This window comes from Canis lupus, chromosome 30 (genome assembly GCF_011100685.1).
Source record: "Canis lupus familiaris isolate Mischka breed German Shepherd chromosome 30, alternate assembly UU_Cfam_GSD_1.0, whole genome shotgun sequence".
Lineage (NCBI taxonomy): Eukaryota > Metazoa > Chordata > Mammalia > Carnivora > Canidae > Canis > Canis lupus.
The window spans coordinates 9673750-9692859 of NC_049251.1; the positions used below are offsets into that span (position 1 = coordinate 9673750).

A 19110-nucleotide genomic window follows, 5' to 3' on the forward strand; every position below is an offset into this window, starting at 1 on the left:
TTCTCATCAAGTTCTCCTAAAATTTGGGATGCTGCTTGGGTGAGTGTCTTAGGAGTTGGCAGCCACCCCAAGCCAGTCCTAGGCCTGGGAAGGACAGGCTGAACCTGCCTGCTGGAGCCCCCAGCCACGACAGTCAAGGAAAAGGGAGGCAAAGCCTGAGACACAATCAGCTTAAGAGAGCCCAAGACAGAACAACTCCTATTTCTTGGTCTCCTCAAGCTCTTGCCAATGAGAGGATAAAGGATAGTAGCTGAAAGGGGGGTGGACGTCAGAAATGGAGTCCTGCGGAGCCCAGAGAAGGGTATTATATTGAAGTGAGCAGAGGAGGTCATATAAAGCTTAGTGAAGGTGAGGCTAAGGGACTAGAGTCCACAGACAAATCGAGGGCCACCTTCTCTATGCTGGAGGGTCCGTGCAGTGGAGTGGGGGTCCTCTGAGGACTTAGTCTTTTTGACAGGGGTGGGTGGAGCAATCAGAATGGTCTGGTCCCCTTTGTCCTTCTGGGACTCATTTGGTTGAGGAGGTCACATTCGAAACAGTGGGGAAGGCTCTAGCTGGTGGGGGTGGGGGAAAGGGCCAAGGGGACTGTGTCCATGTCTGCATGGCTAATGTAACTCCTCTGGCTAGGATGTCACTGGGGGTCACTGCGGTCCAGAAGGCTCTCACTCTGGCTCACTGGGCTCAACTAAGAAAGAAAAGCTTTTGTCCTGCCCCCAGCTCCTGCTGCCACCTAGGGCTGTTTTAGGCCCTTTGGCTCCTTCGGCCCTGAAGGATGGGGTCTGCCCATCTCCCTGATTGCTGTGAACCAGTTTTCTTTTGTGCTTCCACAGCCACGGCCTGGCAATACTGACCAAGAGAGTGAGGAGCAGCTGCAATTCCGGAACATTTTTAGGCAGATAGCAGGCGACGTGAGTACCGCCAACCCTGACTCCTCTCCTTGATTAACTGCTCAAATGACCAGTTATTTCATTATTGTTCAGTAGGGGTCATTTAGCTTTTGGTGGAAGCAGCATGGATGTGTAGCTCGGGAATCCCCCAATCAGGGCCTTGGGTTGTAGGCCAACATCCACTTGAGGGGCTCAGAGGTCTCTTTGCTCTGAGCTGCCCACTGCAGTCTGGACACTGAGGGCACTGTGTCTCCCTTGGAAAAGCCCCGGCTTCCCAGGACGGAATAGCAATGACAGACTTTACCAACATGGACGGTTGGGATTCGTTTTGCAACCCCTCTGCTCCATCGGGTGCTGCCTTCTTGAACTGTTGTTCTCTATTCCTTTCCACCTCAGGATATGGAGGTCTGTGCAGACGAGCTCAAGAATATCCTTAACATGGTTGTGAATAAAAGTAAGTGGCTCAAACTGTATGTGGAGGATGGGCAGGCATGAGTGGGTGTCCAATTATCTGAAGGAAGCTCCTCACTCTTCTCCATACCTCCCAGATAAGGACCTGAAGACACAAGGGTTCACGCTGGAGTCCTGCCGTAGCATGATTGCTCTCTTGGATGTATCCTTCCCGCCACCCTTCCCCACCATGTTTCTCTGTCATCCATCCCTGTGCAGCCCATGGGGGCCAAGGCAATGAGGGGTGCCCAGTCAGAAAGAGGAGCCCAAATTTGTGCCTAAGGGAGGACTTGAGGTCCTAAGCCACTGGTCTGAAGAGGGCTTTTGGAGAAGGCCTAATTGGGCAGGACATTAGGTTGTAACCAGCCCCTAACCTCTGCCCTCACCTCTGGCCTGGGATTCTGCTTAGGGCCCTGCCCAAGCCAAAATAGTCCTTAGGAGACAGGCTCCTTGGGTTTTAGAGCAGACACGAACTTTGACTGTGGAGGCGTGGAGGGGAGAGTTAAATATCAGGACAGGGTGGTTGGGGAGGCTGTCTGGGGCAGAGCCTTCCTGTGTGGTGACCTTCCCTGTAGTCGCCTAGAACCCTCTCCTCCTAGTCCAGGGGGATTTCACTATGCGTGCCCTGTAGCCCTGACCTCCTTCCTCCAGACAGACGGCTCTGGGAGGCTGAACTTGCAAGAGTTTCATCACCTCTGGAAGAAGATTAAAGCCTGGCAGGTGAGAAGAGAATGAAACATGGGAGTGAAGGGGGCGGCGGGGGAGACTTAGTTCAGGGATTTACTGCATGACCTCTGTCCTCAAATTTTTTTATTGCCAGAAAATTTTCAAACACTATGACACAGACCAATCTGGTACCATCAACAGCTATGAGATGCGAAATGCAGTCAATGACGCAGGTGCTGGGGAAGAAAGTGGGTGGTGGGGACATGGACAAGGGCTGGTGGAAGCAGCAACTGGAGGGTGGGGAGACAAAGGAAGGAGAGAGTGTTTCTCCTTTCCCCCCAGGCCACAGAGTGGCTGAGAAGCAGGAAAATAGAATGCAGGCCTGGGATGCCTGGGTGGCTCAGTGGTTGAGCATCTGCCTTTGGTTCAGGAGGCATGATCCCTAGGTCCTGGGATCGAGTCCTGCATCGGGCTCCCTGCAGGGAGGCTGCTTCTCCCTCTGCCTGTGTCTCTGCCTCTCTCTCTGTGTCTCTCATAAGTAAATAAAATCTTAAAAAAAAATAGAATGCAGGCCTAAGGACTCAGTACTTCCTCCTCCCCCATGTTGCCCTCCACAGGGTTCCACCTCAACAGCCAGCTCTATGACATCATTACCATGAGGTATGCAGACAAGCACATGAACATCGACTTTGACAGCTTCATCTGCTGCTTCGTCAGGCTGGAGGGCATGTTCAGTAAGTGGGGGTGGGGGGCTACCCTTCCATGCTCTGGGGCCTGGCAGCCTCAGCGGTACGAATCTCAGCCTATCTCCCAGTCTACCCTATCCAAGCTAAGCAAAGACAAAGGCCCTTTGGGCTTGGAATGGGCTGGTAAAGGGAGGGTGCTTGTCGAGACTCTGCCTGGCACATTTTTGCGCTGAAGGACCGCACTTCGCACGCGGTCCTTTAGAGAGGAGTTCCGATACTGGAGGGGAAGTGAGCCTGTAACTGGCCTCTGGCCTGTGCGTTCTTCCACACAGGAGCTTTTAATGCCTTTGACAAGGATGGAGACGGTATCATCAAGCTCAACGTTCTAGAGGTAAAGCCTAATAGAAGCAGTATATTCACTCTGCACCTTAACATTCAGGGCGGAGGAGTCAATGAGGCAGACTGGAGGCACTGTGTGCTCCTCACTTCCAAATGCTGGTGGAAGGATGGGAGAGGAAAGGAACATAGACACGCTCAGCAGGGAATGTGGCTCATAAGGACTGTGTACCGGGGGAAGGCTCCAAAGGGGACTCAGAGCCTAAGAAGCTTTTATGCTGGAAAACACACTTCCTAGTAGAAATTGGGGACGCATGCCCTAACCTACTGCTTCTTAGAAAGTCTTCACAGTGTCTGGCATGCTGGGGCTGTGCCTTTACCTTTACCCCATCAGACCCTTCGGGTTGGGCTCTCTTTTCTTGGTTGCATTCTGATCTCGGGACTTCCTCTTTCAGTGGCTGCAGCTCACCATGTATGCCTGAACCAAGCTGGCCTCATCCAAGGCCATACAGATCACTCAGGATTTCAGTTTCATCCAATATAGCTAGAGCCAATTACCTCAAAGGACATAGTAGCTGCACTGCCACCGCCCCCCACCCCCCCAGCCCCAGCCAGCCTCCAGGCGTCTCATCGTCTCATCGGTCTTGTTCCTCCTCTACTTCACTCCCCACTTGGCCTCAGGGCATCTGTCCACCTGTCACACCCACACTGACCCTTCAGTTAAGCAATGAGGGAGAATAGTTTTGTCCCTTTGCCACACGGAGGCAAATGTCTGTCTGTCTGCCCGCTAGTTGTAGCGCAGCTGAGAGGTCTGCTCAGAATCTGAGTGGCCTCAGCTCTCCTTAGCTTGCTCTAGGCTGTTCACAGAGGCATTTGCCAATGGCACTCAGCACTTCCTGTGCTGGAGTCCTACATCGCCTTCGTGTTCTCCCACCCCGGGACAGTGACCAAACTAGCACTTGGTTCTGTCTCATTGTTTCAGGATGGGCCTGCTCCGGGATAAACTAGCTCAGTGGAAGAGGGCTGGATACTTTGGGCTGTCTGACTCATAAGTTTGGCTGCATTCTGAAAAAGAGTTGATCTAAATAAAGGCATGTGTATGGCTGGTTCAGTTGTGTTTTGTTTTCTCCCATTTAGATATCAACCAGAGCAGGACTGAGTAGCTTCCTATCTTATACTCAACTGCCATGCAGAGAGCCTGAGTTTCAGAATACAATGGAAGACACGTATACATGCACAAACAAAACCTGGACCCTGTGTTAATCATGCCTATTGCTATTTCCTGAACTTAGGAATCACTCCAATACTCTCCAAGATCAACAAGGAAAGGAAGGGGAATAGTTGTTGGTGTATAGAATATAAAGAATAAATGAGTCACCCCGGAGGGGCCAGTTACCTGAGTGTAATAGAACAGAGATGTAGATGTAGTTTGTTTTTTAGGAGTATCAGAACTATAACACTAATCTGACATCTGTATACACTATAAAGCGATCACCCAAAAGTCTACTTACTATCCATAACCCTACCATGGACCCCCTTTCATGCCTATCACCCACCTCACTCCCCCACCAACCCCAAACCCCTTCCTCTCTGGTAAACAAACACTGATCTGTTTTCTGTATCTTTTTGTGTTTTTTTTTTTAGATTGCACATATGAGCAAAACCATACAGTATTTGTGTCTTTTTCCTCTGACTTACTTCATTTAGCTTAATACTCTCAAGGTCCAGCTTTGCTATTGCCAATAGCAAGATTTCGTTATGTTTTTATGGTTCAGTAGTATGCCATACACATATGCTATAGCTTCTTTATTCACGCATCCACTGATGGACATCTAGGTTGTTCCCGTATTTTGGTTATTGTAAATAATGCTGCAGTGAACATAGGGGTATATATATCTTTTCAAATTAGTGTTTTGGTATTCTTCAAATAAATACTCTGTAGTTCAATAGCTGGATCACATGGTCTATTCTTAATTTTTTGAGCAATCTCCATACTGTTCTCCATAGTGGCTGCACCAACTTATAATCTACCAATCTACCATGGGTTCCCTTTCCTCCACTTCCTCACCAACACTTGTTACTTATCTTTTTGATAATAGCCATTCTGACAGTTGTGAGATAATAACTCATTGTGGTTTTCGTTTACATTTCCCTAATAATTAATGATGTTGAGTATCTTCATGTACCTTTTGGCCATCTGAAGGTCTTCTTTGGAGAAATATCTATTTCTCTCCATTTTTAAATGGTTTTGTTGTTGTTGTGTAAGTTCTTCATATATTTTATAATGAACCCCCTATCAGATGTATTATTTCCAATTATGTTCTCCCAGGTAGTGGGTTGCCTTTTTATTTTAATGATGGTTTCCTTTACTGTGCAGAAACCTTTTAGCTTATCTAGCCCCACGTGTTTATTTTTGCTTTTGTTTCTGTTGCCTTTGGAATCTGATCACAAAAACTATGCTAAGAGGTGCCTGAGTGGCTCAGTTGGTTGAAGATCTGCTTCGGTTCAGGTCATGATCCCAGGGTCCTGGGATCAAGCTCCACATCAGGCTCCCTGCTTGTTGGGAAGCCTGCTTCTCCCTTTCCTTGCTGTTCCCCCTGCTTGTGCTCTGTTGAATAAATAAAAATCATCAAAACAAAACAAAACAGGGGATCCCCAGGGTGGCTCAGTGGTTTGGTGCCTGCCTTCGGCCCAGGGCATGATCCTGATCCTCCCAGGATCGAGTCCCACATCGGGCTCCCTGCATGGAGCCTGCTTCTCCCTCTGCCTGTGTCTCTGCCTCTCTCTCTCTGTGTGTCTCTCATGAAAAAATGAATAAAATGTTAAAAACAAACTAATGCTAATGATGTCATGGAGCTTACCACCTACATTTTCTTCTAGGAACTTTATGGTTTCAGGTCTCACATTCAAGTCTTTAATCCATTTTGAGTTAATATTGGTGTATGGTAAAAGATAGTGTCTAGTTTCATTCTTTTGCATGTGGCTGATCAGTTTTCCCAACACCATGTATTTAAGAGACTGTCCTTTCTTATTGTATGTTCTCAGTTTGTTAGAAATTAATTGTCCATATAGGTGTGGGTTTATTTTTAGACTCTCCATTCTGTTCCATTGATCTGTGTGCCTGTTTTTGTGCCACCATACTGTTTTGTTTTAAAGATTTTACTTATTTATTCATGAGAGACACAATGAGGCAGAGACATAGGCAGAGGGAGAAGCAGGTTCTCAATGGGAGCCTGATGCAGGACTTGATCCTAGGACCCTGGGATCATGACCTGAGCCAAAGGCAGATGCTCAATCACTGAGCCACCCAGGTGCCCCAGGACCATGTTTTGATTCCTATAGCTTTGTAGAATAGTTTGTACCCAGGTAGTAACCAGCCTGGCTCTTCTTTGTTAAGATTGCTTTGGGTTTGGGGGTTCTCTTGTGGTTCCATAAAAATTTTAGGATTGTTTTTTCTTTTCTGTGAAATAGGTCATTGGGGTTTTGATAGGGATTGCATTGAAATCTGTAGATTGCTTTGGGTAATGTCGGCATTGTAACAATATTCTTTCAATCCATGAGCACTGAATCTTTTTTCATTTATTTGTGTCTTCAGTTTCTTTCATTAATGTTTTGTAGTTTCCAGTGTATATATCTTTTATCTCCTTGGTTAAATTGATTCCTAGGCACTTTATTCTTTACGATGTAATTTTAAATGGGGTTTTTTGGATGGATTTCTTTTGGGTAGTTCATTATCAATGTTTAGCAATGTAATATATTTTTTGTATGTTGATTTTATATCCTGAACTTTATTTACTGAATTCTTTTTATTCTAAGTTTTCTTGTGGGGTCTTTAGGAGTTTCTATATATATATACATATATATATATATATCATGTTATCTGCAAATAGTGGCAGTTTTACTTCTTCCTTTCCAATCTGGATGCCTTTTATATCGTTTTCTTGCCTAACTGCTTTGGCTAGGACTTCTAATTCCTATGTTGATAAGTGGTGAGAGTGGGCATCTTTGTCTTGTTCCTGATCTTAGAGAAAAAGCTTGTACCCTCCCCGCTCAGTATGTTGTTAGCTGCGGGCTTGTCATATACGGCCTTTATTATGTTGAGGTATGTTCCCTCTATACCCACCACTTTTGAGTTACCATAAATGGCCGTTGAATTATGTCAAAGGCTTTTTCTCCATTTATTGAGATGATCATGTTTTTATCCTTTTTTGTTAATGTGAATTATATGGACTAACAGGTGTTGAACCATCCTTGTATCACTGGAATAAATCCCATTTGATTATGGGTTATAACCTTTTTATTTTTAGGGTTATAACCTTTTTAATAAATGAATTTGATTTGCTATTATTTTGTTGAAGATTTTTGAATGTATAATCATCAGGTATATTGGCTTGTAATTTTCTAGTAATTCTTGTCTGGTTTGGTATTAGGATAATGATGGCCTCATAAAATGAGTTTGGGAATGTCCCCTCTTCTGTTTTTGTTTTTGTTTTGTTTTTTGGAAGAATATGAGAAGAATTGGTATTAATTCTTCTTTGAATGTTCAGCAGAATTCACCAGTGAAGCTATCTCGTCCTGGATTTTTGTTTGTTGAGAGGTTCTTTTACCGATTCAGTTTCCTTACTAAGCAATCAGTCTGTTCAGATTTTTCTATTTCCTATTGATTCAGCATGTTTCTAGGAATATATCCATCTTTTCCAGGTTACCAAATTTGTTGGTGTATAATTGTTCATAGTGGTCTCTAATGATCCTTTGTATTTCTGTGCTATCAGTTGTAATGTATCCTCTTTCAAATCTGATTTTGGTTCTCTTTTTTTCTTGGTAACTCTAGCTAAAGGTTTGTCGGTTTTATCTTATCAAAGAAGCAGCTCTTAGTCATTTATCTTTCTACTATCTAAAATAGTCTCTTTTTTATATATGTTTCCATTCTTCTACTTACTTTGGGCTTCCTTTTTTTTTTCTTTTTCTTTTTTTTTTTTTTTTGACAGAGAAAGAGCATGCATGAGTGGGGGGAAGGAGGTAGAGAGAGGGAGAGAGGGAATCTTAAGCAGTATCCACATCCAGCATGGAGCCCAATCAGGGCTCAATCTCACAACCCTGAGATCACGACCCGAGATGAAATCTAGAGTCGGATGCTTAACCAACTGAGACACCCAGGCACCTGTTTTTTCTTTTTGTTGTTGTTGTTATTTTAGCTATAACCATTAGACTACTTGAGATTATTTCTGTTCTCATTTGTCTCTAGGTGGGTTTTTTTTTTTTTTTGTATCTCCTTTGATTTCTTCAATGACTTACTGAGTTTTAAGTGGCATGTTGTTTAATCTCCATATTTGTGTGGTTTTTCCAGTTTTCTTACTAAAACTGATTTCTAGTTGCATACAATTGTAGTTGAAGATGCTTGATATGACTTCAATATTGAATTTATTGAAATTCGTTTTACTGCCCAGCTAACATTCCATGTATACTTGAGAAGAATGTGTATTTTGCTGCTTGAATGGAGTGTTCTCAGTATATACTGAGTCCGTCTGGTTGTGGCATAGCTGCTGCACAGAGAAGGTGAGCATGGAACATGCCTAGCCCCAGATGTGATGTACTCACTTGGCCCAGTCATGGTGCAACTGTTTACACAGGTTCAGTGGGACAAGGAACATGCTCACCAGCACTGGCAGGATAGAGAGAGGGCACCAAACATGGTGCCTACCAGCTCTGTTACCACCTAGTCAAAATGAGATTGCAAAAATGGCATCAGCCAGTGCTTCCATCCAAGAGAAAATCACTGTGGGTTCTTGCCTGCAGCAACTTTAGGATTAGCAAATGGGTCTCTCCATTGGTTACAATCTAGGCACTTTTCAAATTATTTTTGCAGTGGATTTCAGGATGAGTGCATGGGCGTGTGAGTCCTTTAAGAGAAAGTTCTTTGTTCTCTAAGAAAAAAGTTCTATGGTTCCCCTGGACTTAATTCCTGTTGACTTTCAAAACCAGGTGTTTTGGGAGCTTATCTTTCTGGTGCCAGATACAAGGGTCTGGATGCCTGAAGTGGGGCATAGTCCCTTCACTCTTCGAGGAAAAGCTCTGTATTTTTGGGATCCCTTCCTGCTAGTGGGTCATCGTAGGGTCCAGAGAAAGATTGAGTCTCTGCCTCTCCCACCTGTCTCAATGCATCTCTTATCTTTTGTTGTGGAGATTCTGTTAATCTAGTTCTTTTTGGAGGAAAATTATTCCTTATATAGCTGTAAATTTGTTATCTGTGGAAAGAGGGGAATTCAGGGTCTTCCTACACAGCCATCTTGAATCCTAAAGATGTAGTTTTAATCCTAGCTCCTCCACTAACTCCATGACCTGTTTTATGACCTTGGACAAATTCTTAAATGTAGCTGTTTGCCAAACTTATCTGGACCATGGTCTGTGGTATATCTATAACTGTTTTATGTTTTCCATCCAATTTCCTTCTTGCTGTCTATACCAACATGGAAAAAAAAAGAACTGGCTATTAACATGCAGATAAGGTAGCAAAAGTAAACAATTAGTAAAAGTACTTTATTTTCCTCTTGTATTTGCTTTATATCTTGCTTTTACAAAGTTATGAAGTTCACAGCTTTATACCAAAATGTAAGAAGGCTAAGCTATAAACATTTTTTGCAGTCAAATGTCATCTGATTTCATTCATCTAATCCATATTCAATATATAAAAAAAATTCATATACCAAGGGTACTGGAGCAGCTCTAGGACATATATTTCTCTCAAGCAGGAGAAGGATCTTCAATAGCCTTTCCTCCTTGACTTCCTCCCCCACCAATTCAACTGGGCTATGACCTTGAATGTAAAGTGAATCTAGGAAACTTCAGTTGCCATATGACCCAGCAGGGCTATATACTTGGGAGCTGGAGGTGAGGGCAGAGGTTATTGTCTAATAAGTATAATGTTTGGTTTACACCAGGATTTCACATCCACTTGCACATGGAACTCAGTATTGCCCAAGTCACCTACAATCATAGCTTCTATCCTAATCCATTAGACAGTTTCTCTGAAATCCTAAAGATTGTGATGATTTGGGGTAGGGATGAAATCATAGTTTTACCAATATGGCAGGCATGGCCTCCATAACAGGTCTAGGAGCTCTCCTTTTGGTAGCAGAAACAAAATTTGTAAGTCAGCGAATACAAATAGCGGCTATTTGCGTAAACCAGAGGGTATGTGTTGTTTAAATCCTACTTCATGATATACTTTGATCTCCCCTCCAATGAATTTTCTTCCATAGAATTGACCATACCATTCCACTAAGTGTTGTACACCTACTCCCACCATATCATCCACATACCTAGTCACTAAAGTTGTCTACTGTAGAATCTACCCCAAAACCAAAACAAAAAAGCCCCTTTGTTAGGCAAATCATCACTTAAAGAGCAATGATATTGCCTATAAATTATAGGTAGGTCAGGAGCTAAACACTCGACTGCTAACTTCTAGGGCAGGAATATATTTTCCCCCACAAAAGCAGGAGTGTAGTAGCAATGGCGTTCCCTCAAATTCAAGTAATATCAGGTCAAGATCATTCTTTGCTCTTATGTGTTTAACTGCTTTATAACTCAATAGAGGAGTGTGTCAAAAGACAGTCTGAACCTGATTAAAAACTTTAGGATAAAACTTGAAGTGACTGATACATTGTTGTAAACTGCCATTCAAACACTAGCATATGTACAGAACAGGACTAATACTATGGTTTTCTTGGCTTCTAGCCATTAGAAGTAGGCACAGGTGATTAAGGATAACATTCTAAAAATGGCTTCCAACTCCTTATAAGAAATGAGTTGGATTTTGTCAGGTCATGTAACACTTTCCTCCCTTCATTAAGTACTAAATACACGTCAACACAAAAACCTCAGCCATAACTCTTCTCTAAAGGAAGATGGAGGGACAGAATCAGTTAAAACATTGTAAAAGACAAAACATAGCCGAAGTTCTGCATAACTTTCAAGACTCTAAAAAGCAGTAACACAACCATAAGCAGCCAAGATGCTTATGGTGCCTTTATTTCTAAATCGAGGGCTGGACAGTGCATTTAGGATAACACACTAACCTGGGGTTAAAAGAATTTTACCATTCTTAAAACAAAGACGTTATTACCACGGCTTCAAAGAAAATGTTTGTGAAATGAGGAAAAGTATTACAAATATAGGTGCCCACGCGCATACACACATACAAGGAACATGCACACCTGCACACACAAAGGCAGATACGCTGTGCACAATTCTACCAAAATTAAACTTGAATCGGTTGTTACTGATTCTAACAATCTGTTCATACCTTCAAAGGTTCCCCACGATTGCCCAATAACTCACATAACCCCTTCCTGCTGTACAAAGGCTCCACCATTCTCATCTTTTCAGAAATGCCCTCAGGCAGGACAGAAGGGCACCTATGCAACAGAGCATGCAAGTCTTTCTTAGTGCACTGCCCAGTCAACATAGAAATGCAGCTTCACTATAGCCCCAAATAAAAAGCTACATTTAGTAATAAATTTACAATAGGCTTTCCTGGGAAGTCACCCTTCCCAAACCCACACAACAGCCTGACTTTTCTGGTCATCCTTACAAGAAATGGGGAGGAGAGGTAAGAAAACTTCTTAATCTCGGACAGAAACAGCACAAATACATTTTATGCAAGAGAATCTTCTCTGTTCTCTCTCAAATATGCAACTATCAATAATGTAAAAAAAAAAAAAAAGTTTTACCGTTCATAAGGATAGAAGTAAATAGTTTGTGGGGTTATTCGTTATTTAGTAGTAGCTCCTAGATTAGCTCTTTGTTTATGGCTCCAGTAAGAACCACTGGAGCCTTTCCTGGGTGGGGTGGCGGGTGGGGGGAACCCATATACTTAGTCTTGCATATAATTTCATACCCTCTTGAAACCCATCCATGAAGCCCTGGTAAAGCCCCCAGCCCTGAGCCTGAGTGAAGACCTGTGAGTAGATGTGTGTGCACTACAGGGGTGGAGATAAACCTGCATGCTATGCAATCCTAGAAAGCGTACACATCACATCCCCCAGTCTTGAATGTGGCACAGGGCTCTTGTCCCTTCTCCTAGTTCTCTGACGAATCTTTCAGAGTTTTGAGAATCCAGAAACAAAAGGCTGGAAAGCAACACTTCTACAGCTTCTCTCTAGAGTCCAGAGAAAATCCAAAAACAAAGTAGTCTCACTAGGCTTTGTTAACCTGGCTGCTCTCCATGGACAAGCGGAGGCTTTACCTTCATCATACTCCACTCTTCTTTGTCAGCTAGAGGGGAGCTGAAGGTAAGACTTCTGTTTCAGAAATCAATCTCTAAGAAGCCCGCTTGAGCCCCTAAAGACTGTGTGCATATACTTTATCCTAACTACCCCAACTTGGGTGCTGCAGGTGGGTGGAAAGCACCCTGGGAGCCTAGGGGAAGTATTTGATGGCGTGTGGGAGGGGAGGGATTGGCAATGGAGCAAACTAAGAGGTTCCACACCTGCAGCAGGCCTGGAGAGTCAGAACCTGGAAAGGAAGAGATAAACGCTACACTCCAGTTCGAAGAGCCTGACAACACATGCAGCTGTGATCGCCTGGGCCTAACAGCAACACGTCAAGGTAGATGTTAGGTCTGTGCACTGCCCTGAACTGAGCACTCCTATCAAAACTGGCACAGACGTTCAACAGGAAGTGCTGTCTGTGAGGACTTGTCCGTATGTGATTTGCCGAGTTCCTAAAATATAACCAGCAGAATAGTCGCTTTAGCTGTTAAAAATCTACTGTGTGTCCCTTTGGCATTTAAAGCCACCTCTGTCCATCTACAAAGCAAGAGAATAGTGAAACACACTGCACATAATTGTTAAGAAAGGAAACTAGCTGCTTCTAATTTAAATACCCAGTTATTAGAACTAAAGAAATTAAAAGTGATCCTAAAAATCTAGCATTTGCACAAACTGGTACTTAAAAGTCGGACTATGGGTTTAAACCATCATAAGAACATAAACTAAAAATCGCAAACTGAAATCAATAAAAAATACATATGATTAGGGTCAAACTGGGTAGCCAATTAAGATCTGTATCTTTAATAAACATCTGGAGAATACTAGTAGCATAGATTACTATATTCCATGCTGTTCCAGAGAAGTATGGTTCCTTAAAATCTGTTTAAATCTGACAGACCTCCAGTAATAACTTAAAATGTCTTTAACATCCCATAGAGCTGCCCAGACTTATGTGAGTGGTAAGCCTGGCTAGTAACCACTTTCCCCTTCCCTGCTTCTCGGGGAGGGGAGGACTGTGGCCTCTGTGAGGGGCCGATGTAAAATTAGTTCAAGTGATAACTTCCCAACATGGGAGGCAGAAAACTTCATGAATCAATTTTGCTGTCATCCTCAGCATGTCGTTCAATGTGTCCCGCAGCATCCTAGGAATAAAGGGAAAAGGGCCCATGAGAGAAAAGTTGGTAGTTAAGAGAAAGGCAAAGCCAAGGGGAGCTTCAGGGCACATTCTAAGATCTATATAATGGAAGGCAGTCAGGACCCAGCACTTTGCTAACTCATATAAAACTATACACTTAAAGATGAGTTCTTATCTTACATAGGAGCATGGTAATAAACCTGTAGGTTCAGTTACTAGATTTGAAAACATTCTCATTAGGCTCTTTCTCAAAAACTACCTAATTCATCATCTGAAACCTCATTAAGCTATTCCCCAAATCTCTGAATAATAATAAAAAGGAAAATCCCTACACTCTCCCAATTGATTGCAATTCTGAACATTTTAACAACGGTAGAATGACCCTAGGGAGGCCTCAGGTCCCACTCACACACCTGTTTGGATCCTTTCCTAGCAGTGAAGAAAGCGTCACAGTTCTTCCAGCGGCATTTCAGAGTTTGAAAGTTTGGATTCGTATGGTCAGTGAGCAAATGTTGTTTTAAATGATCTACAACGCCAAATATCAGAGAGCAACCATGCCACTGGGTAGAAGGACAATGAAGGGTAAGTTAAAAAGAGTACAGGAAACATGCAATTGCAATTAGAACACTCCTTACTTGTATCCTGTAAGTACTAAGGAAGCAAAAAGTAAGCCCCTTATTCCTTATTCTTGGCTAGAAAACAGAACAAAGCCAGAGGCAACCACATTAATTACTAATATTCTGAGGAGCCTTGAAAAGGCTGAAAAGTCTTGACATGGTGCTCTGTTGAGAAGGCAAAGCACTAAGATAGCCCCACGTCGGGCTCCTGGCATGGAGCCTGCTTCTCCCTCTGCCTGTGTCTCTGCCTCTCTCTCTCTCTCTCTATCGTGAATAAATAAATAAAGTCTTAAAAAAAATATATATATATAGAGAGAGAATTTATTTAGTTAGTGCAGGGAGGCAGAAAAGGAGAGAGAAAGAATCTCATGCAGACTCCCCACTAAGCACGGAGCCCAACATTAGACTCAAATCTTACAACCCTGAGATCATGACCCGAGCCAAAACCAACAGTCAGATACTTAACCAATTGAGCTACCTAGGTGCCCCTCTTTTTTAAAATTTTTACTTTACCAAAAACGTGGCTCAATTCTCAATTTCACTCATTAGTCAGAAACATAAAAACTCTTGGTCTTGGTTTTTTCCCTCCAGGCTTGCTTGTCTTAAATCTTAAAATTCTAACAGGTTCATTTCTATAAAACAATGCATATTTGAGTTTTTCCTGTCAGCACTATCCCATCCCCTCTAGCTTTAATACCAGATGGTATTTTCTCCCTTTTCTCTAGATAAATTAACCCTCTATTTGTATTTTGGATCCTGTTGTACTGTATTTTGTGTCCTACACTGAGAAAAACCAAAAAGCAAACACAGTAATGTGTAAAAGCTCCAAAGTAACCAGGCTGTGGACAAGTCTAAGATCAAATCTAAAAATGGAGAGTGTTATCATTCCATTCCATCATTTCTGCAAAACAAGAGGTTAGGGGAACCGGGGTAGGGAGGCCAGAAACTTTTCTTTGATCACCACTAGTATTAGAACTGGTGAAACAACTTAAGGCCTATAAGGAATATAAAAGTGTGTAGCTCCCACTCCAAAATAAAAACCATGCAATTTAGCCCTAGCCAACAGAAGTTTAAAACTTTAAGAACACAAATTTGGGATCCCTGGGTGGCGCAGCGGTTTGGCGCCTGCCTTTGGCCCAGGGCGCGATCCTGGAGACCCGGGATCGAATCCCACGTCGGGCTCCCGGTGCATGGAGCCTGCTTCTCCCTCTGCCCGTGTCTCTGCCTCTCTCTCTCTGACTATCATAAATAAATAAAAATTAAAAAAAAAAAAGAAAAAAAGAACACAAATTTTTATTTGCCTGTTCCTCAAAATCCAAGGAGGACAAAAATCAAACTATTAATATGTTCCCCAATGAATGAATTTAAGATAGTGGGCAGGTCCCCAAAATAAACTTCCACTTTTTATTTCCTATACTGTTGACCCTTGAACAATATAGTTTCAAATGTACAGGTCCACTCATACATGAACTTTTCTCAATAAACATAGTATAGTACTGTACATGTATTTTCATTTCCTAATGATTTTATTTTACTTTCTTATTTAAATAATCTCTATGCCCATCATGGGACTTGAACTCATGACCCTGGGGATCATGTTCTACCAACTGAGCCAGTCAGGAGCCCCTTCTTGGATTTTGGCAACATTTTCTTTTTTCTAGGTTACTATATTGTGAGGATACAGCATATAATAAATAATAAATATACAAAATACATGTTAACTGACTGTTTATGTTGTCAGTAACGCTTCCGCTCAACAGTAGGCTATTAATAGGCAAGGTTTTGGAGAGTTAAAATCCTGTTCTATGTGGATTTTCGGCTGCACAGGGTTTGGTGTCCCTAACCCCCTACACTGTTCCAGGGTCAAATGTACTTCTGTACTGTTGATATTTTTGTATGCATGACAGATTTATAATAAAACAAACAAAAACCACCATAGAGATAACCTCTGAGTAGATGATTATGTAAACATACCTCATATCTCATCTTAAAATAGACTACCCATGAACAAAGTATGAAAGCATTTTATACAAAGTTTTTAAAAATAAGCTTCTTGAGGCACCTGGGTAGTGCAGTCAGTTAAGTGTCAGACTTTTGGTTTGGTCGTGATCTCAGGGTTATGAGATCAAGCCCCAGTTTGGCTCCATGCTCAGTGTAGAGTCTGCTTGGGATTTTTTTCTCCCTCTCCTGCTCATGTTCTCTCTCAAATAATCTTTTAAAACAATAAAAATAAGCTTCCTTGTCCTATAGTGGGAGGCACGAAGTAGATGCTCAAATATAAACATGCTTAATTGATGGTAATGAAGATCTGTAAATTAGCCTAGAGTTAAGCAACATCTAGGTCTGGTTATAAGAACAGTTTCACTCCTTACCCAGCAACGGTAATTCTGCATCAGATTCAGCCTCACAGCTTGAATACTGCCATCATAACAGCCAGTATAAATCTGGAAAAAGAGGTTTCTTGTATCAGACCAAAACAACACACAAAAAAACAACTACTAACATCCTCAAAATACATCTCAAAAGCTCCTTGTGCCTGCTATAAGAAAACATAAACCTAAACCAAAGCCAGCCCTCAATGCTACAATCGGTAAGTATCTTCTAGTGTAGATACTTTGAAGCTATGCTCCACAGAGAGCCACTCTTGAGACACTGGCTGAGAGCAGAAGCAGCAGGACTCCAAAGCACCCACCTACACTGTATCTTGTGTACTTGACTACTGAGCACCGTATGCTGCATTGCGAATTACTATTAGCCATCTCTGTTTCACTGGAACAAAGGGTTCTACTGCTGAGAGTCTAAAAAACATCCATACTGGTTCAACCACGTAATATAAAAATAAAATAAATTGAGGCTTAGCAAGGTTAAGTGAATTAGCTTTTACTTTTAGGTCTGCTTTATTATATCATACTGGCCAAATCTCCTTGACTCTATTCTAATGTTCTGTTCAGATCATAATGTCTCTGGAAAAAGCACCACTCAATTTTGGGTGGGAAACATCTTAAACTTATTTTATCTTTAAAACCATTAAAGTATCAGATTTTTATTGTAATTATTTTAGCTATTAATAGCAAAGAGAATATTCAACAATCTCACTGGGTTACTTCTCGATACTATGCCAAAAGACAGAAAAGCATTCAATAATGAGGCATATCAGAAACATGTCATCCTTGGAAGTGATAAATAGGAACATTATTATCAGTTTGTAGTTTTTAGTAAACATATTCAGAAGCACTACTGTGACATGGCTAATAACACTCACCATACTTTTATGGATGGTCATACACATAATCATGTCTTTGTGTCCTCCATAAACTTGCAGTCGATCATGGGACTTAGGTAGAGGGGAATAAAAAGAAAATTCAGGTTATTTATAACATGTGTTTTTAATAAGCATAATCCCTCTGGCAGGTTTAAAACTATACCTGAGACATTATACTGAAGTACCACTGGCATTTTTACAGAAACATAATCTAATGACAATCTAATAAAGTCCTCAAGGGAGGAGCTGGTAATTGGAAATGAGAAAACTAATTTCTGTGTGGTGTCAAAGTCTCAAACCTGAAATTGCACACAAGGAGAACTAGACAGGCTTTGGAGACTACAGTTGCTATCTGGAAACCATTTCGGTATTGACCTCTGTGAACCTGACCACTTATCTCAGAGCCATGTTTCTGAAAGTGTAGTCCATGGATCATCTGCTTCATATTGTCTAAAGGGCTTGAAAAATGCAGATTTCTGGGCCCCACCCCAGCCTTACTATATTAAAAAAAAAAAAAAATTCAACACCAAACTCAAACAGACCTTCTCCCCAAATCATTCAAGCAAAAACAGTGGATCTAAATTCTACCTGTAATTCATAGACACGAACAAATTTATCCAGGCAAGCAGTCACCATCACTTTTCCTAGGATATTCACCACAGTCACTGCATGATTGTGACCTTTATAGATCCGCACAAGCTCACCAGTCTGCACCAGAAGAGAGACAAGTCACTAGATGGACTTTCCAGATTCTTTTTGACTTTTGAGATTTATGATTTCATTATTCCAAAAGCCCTAACTCTGAAGCTATTTGCACATAATATAACTGAACTAATTTTAACAGCTGAAGTACTCACACAAGCATTTATTACAATATGTGTATTATATATGAAATGTATTCTGATGGAGAGAACCTGGTATCATAGAAAGCGAAGGCCCACAACTCTCTATATATATAGGTTTTGAAGTATTTCTACTTTTATCATTTCATTGCATCTGGACAAGTTCCTGAGGCTGCATTATCCCCAGGTTTATAGTCTAGGCACTGAGCTTCACAGAGCTGCCTCTATGACTGGAGCAGAATATCTCAGCTGTTTTTATTTGTTCTATTTTAAACTATGTAACATATCCACTTCCTTAGTGAGTCTCAGATGCTCAGTGTATCTCAAGTTCAAATGAGACAAACTAAACCTTACCTAAAGTTCACATTTGTCCCCCATTAAAAATTCTGATGAGGTCAGAATTTCTAGAGTGCTATCTTCTAAGAGCTTATGTGAGTAGGAATTATTATTAAGCTTTTCACTGGAAAAAGGGTCTTATTCAAACTGCAAGAGATCTGAGGAATCCTTTAAGCTTCCACTGAAGATTTCTTTATAACAACACAACTTACATGAATGTTATGAGCATGGACCGACTGATCACTGGAGCCACTGAACACAAGGTCATTCACCACCTTAAAGAAGACAGTTCACAGAGTTAGATTCCATATAAGGTTCTGAGTTTTCTCTGTAGCCTGCAAAGCACATTGTTGATTTCTAATTTCTAACCTATTTTGAGATGAGCATGAACTAGGGATAAAATAGTAAGTTCCTCAGACAAATTTTTTTTTTTTTTAAATTTTTTTTTTTTATTTATTTATGATAGTCACAGAGAGAGAGAGAGAGAGAGAGAGAGAGAGAGGCAGAGACACAGGCAGAGGGAGAAGCAGGCTCCATGCACCGGGAGCCCGACGTGGGATTTGATCCCGGGTCTCCAGGATCGCGTCCTGGGCCAAAGGCAGGCGCCAAACCGCTGCGCCA

At 41.9% G+C, this 19110-nt stretch overlaps 2 protein-coding genes across 8 annotated transcripts in view; one reads left to right on the forward strand and one right to left on the reverse strand.

Moving 5' to 3' along the window:
* The window catches only part of CAPN3 (calpain 3), a 55332-nt gene extending 50407 nt beyond the window's left edge, over nucleotides 1–4925 (forward strand). For 2 of the 6 annotated variants that reach the window (XM_038580164.1, XM_038580165.1), the window contains 8 exons: nucleotides 831–908; nucleotides 1284–1341; nucleotides 1436–1500; nucleotides 1989–2057; nucleotides 2158–2236; nucleotides 2621–2737; nucleotides 3022–3080; nucleotides 4163–4925. In XM_038580164.1, coding sequence (XP_038436092.1) covers nucleotides 831–908; nucleotides 1284–1341; nucleotides 1436–1500; nucleotides 1989–2057; nucleotides 2158–2236; nucleotides 2621–2737; nucleotides 3022–3080; nucleotides 4163–4288 — 651 coding nt within the window. In that variant the 3' untranslated portion in view covers nucleotides 4289–4925. Of the gene's footprint in view, nucleotides 1–830; nucleotides 909–1283; nucleotides 1342–1435; nucleotides 1501–1988; nucleotides 2058–2157; nucleotides 2237–2620; nucleotides 2738–3021; nucleotides 3081–3480; nucleotides 4137–4162 lie in introns of those variants that run through there. The other 4 variants (XM_038580162.1, XM_038580166.1, XM_038580161.1 and 1 more) reach the window with 3 other exon arrangements.
* Nucleotides 4926–9541: 4616 nt separating this feature from the next.
* ZNF106 (zinc finger protein 106) overlaps nucleotides 9542–19110 on the reverse strand; it is a 63699-nt gene continuing 54130 nt past the window's right edge. For both annotated transcript variants that reach the window (XM_038580174.1, XM_038580175.1), the window contains 6 exons: nucleotides 18702–18764; nucleotides 17900–18019; nucleotides 17312–17383; nucleotides 16422–16493; nucleotides 13846–13992; nucleotides 9542–13439 (listed from right to left, as the gene is read on the reverse strand). In XM_038580174.1, coding sequence (XP_038436102.1) covers nucleotides 13383–13439; nucleotides 13846–13992; nucleotides 16422–16493; nucleotides 17312–17383; nucleotides 17900–18019; nucleotides 18702–18764 — 531 coding nt within the window. In that variant the 3' untranslated portion in view covers nucleotides 9542–13382. The remainder of the gene's footprint in view (nucleotides 13440–13845; nucleotides 13993–16421; nucleotides 16494–17311; nucleotides 17384–17899; nucleotides 18020–18701; nucleotides 18765–19110) is intronic.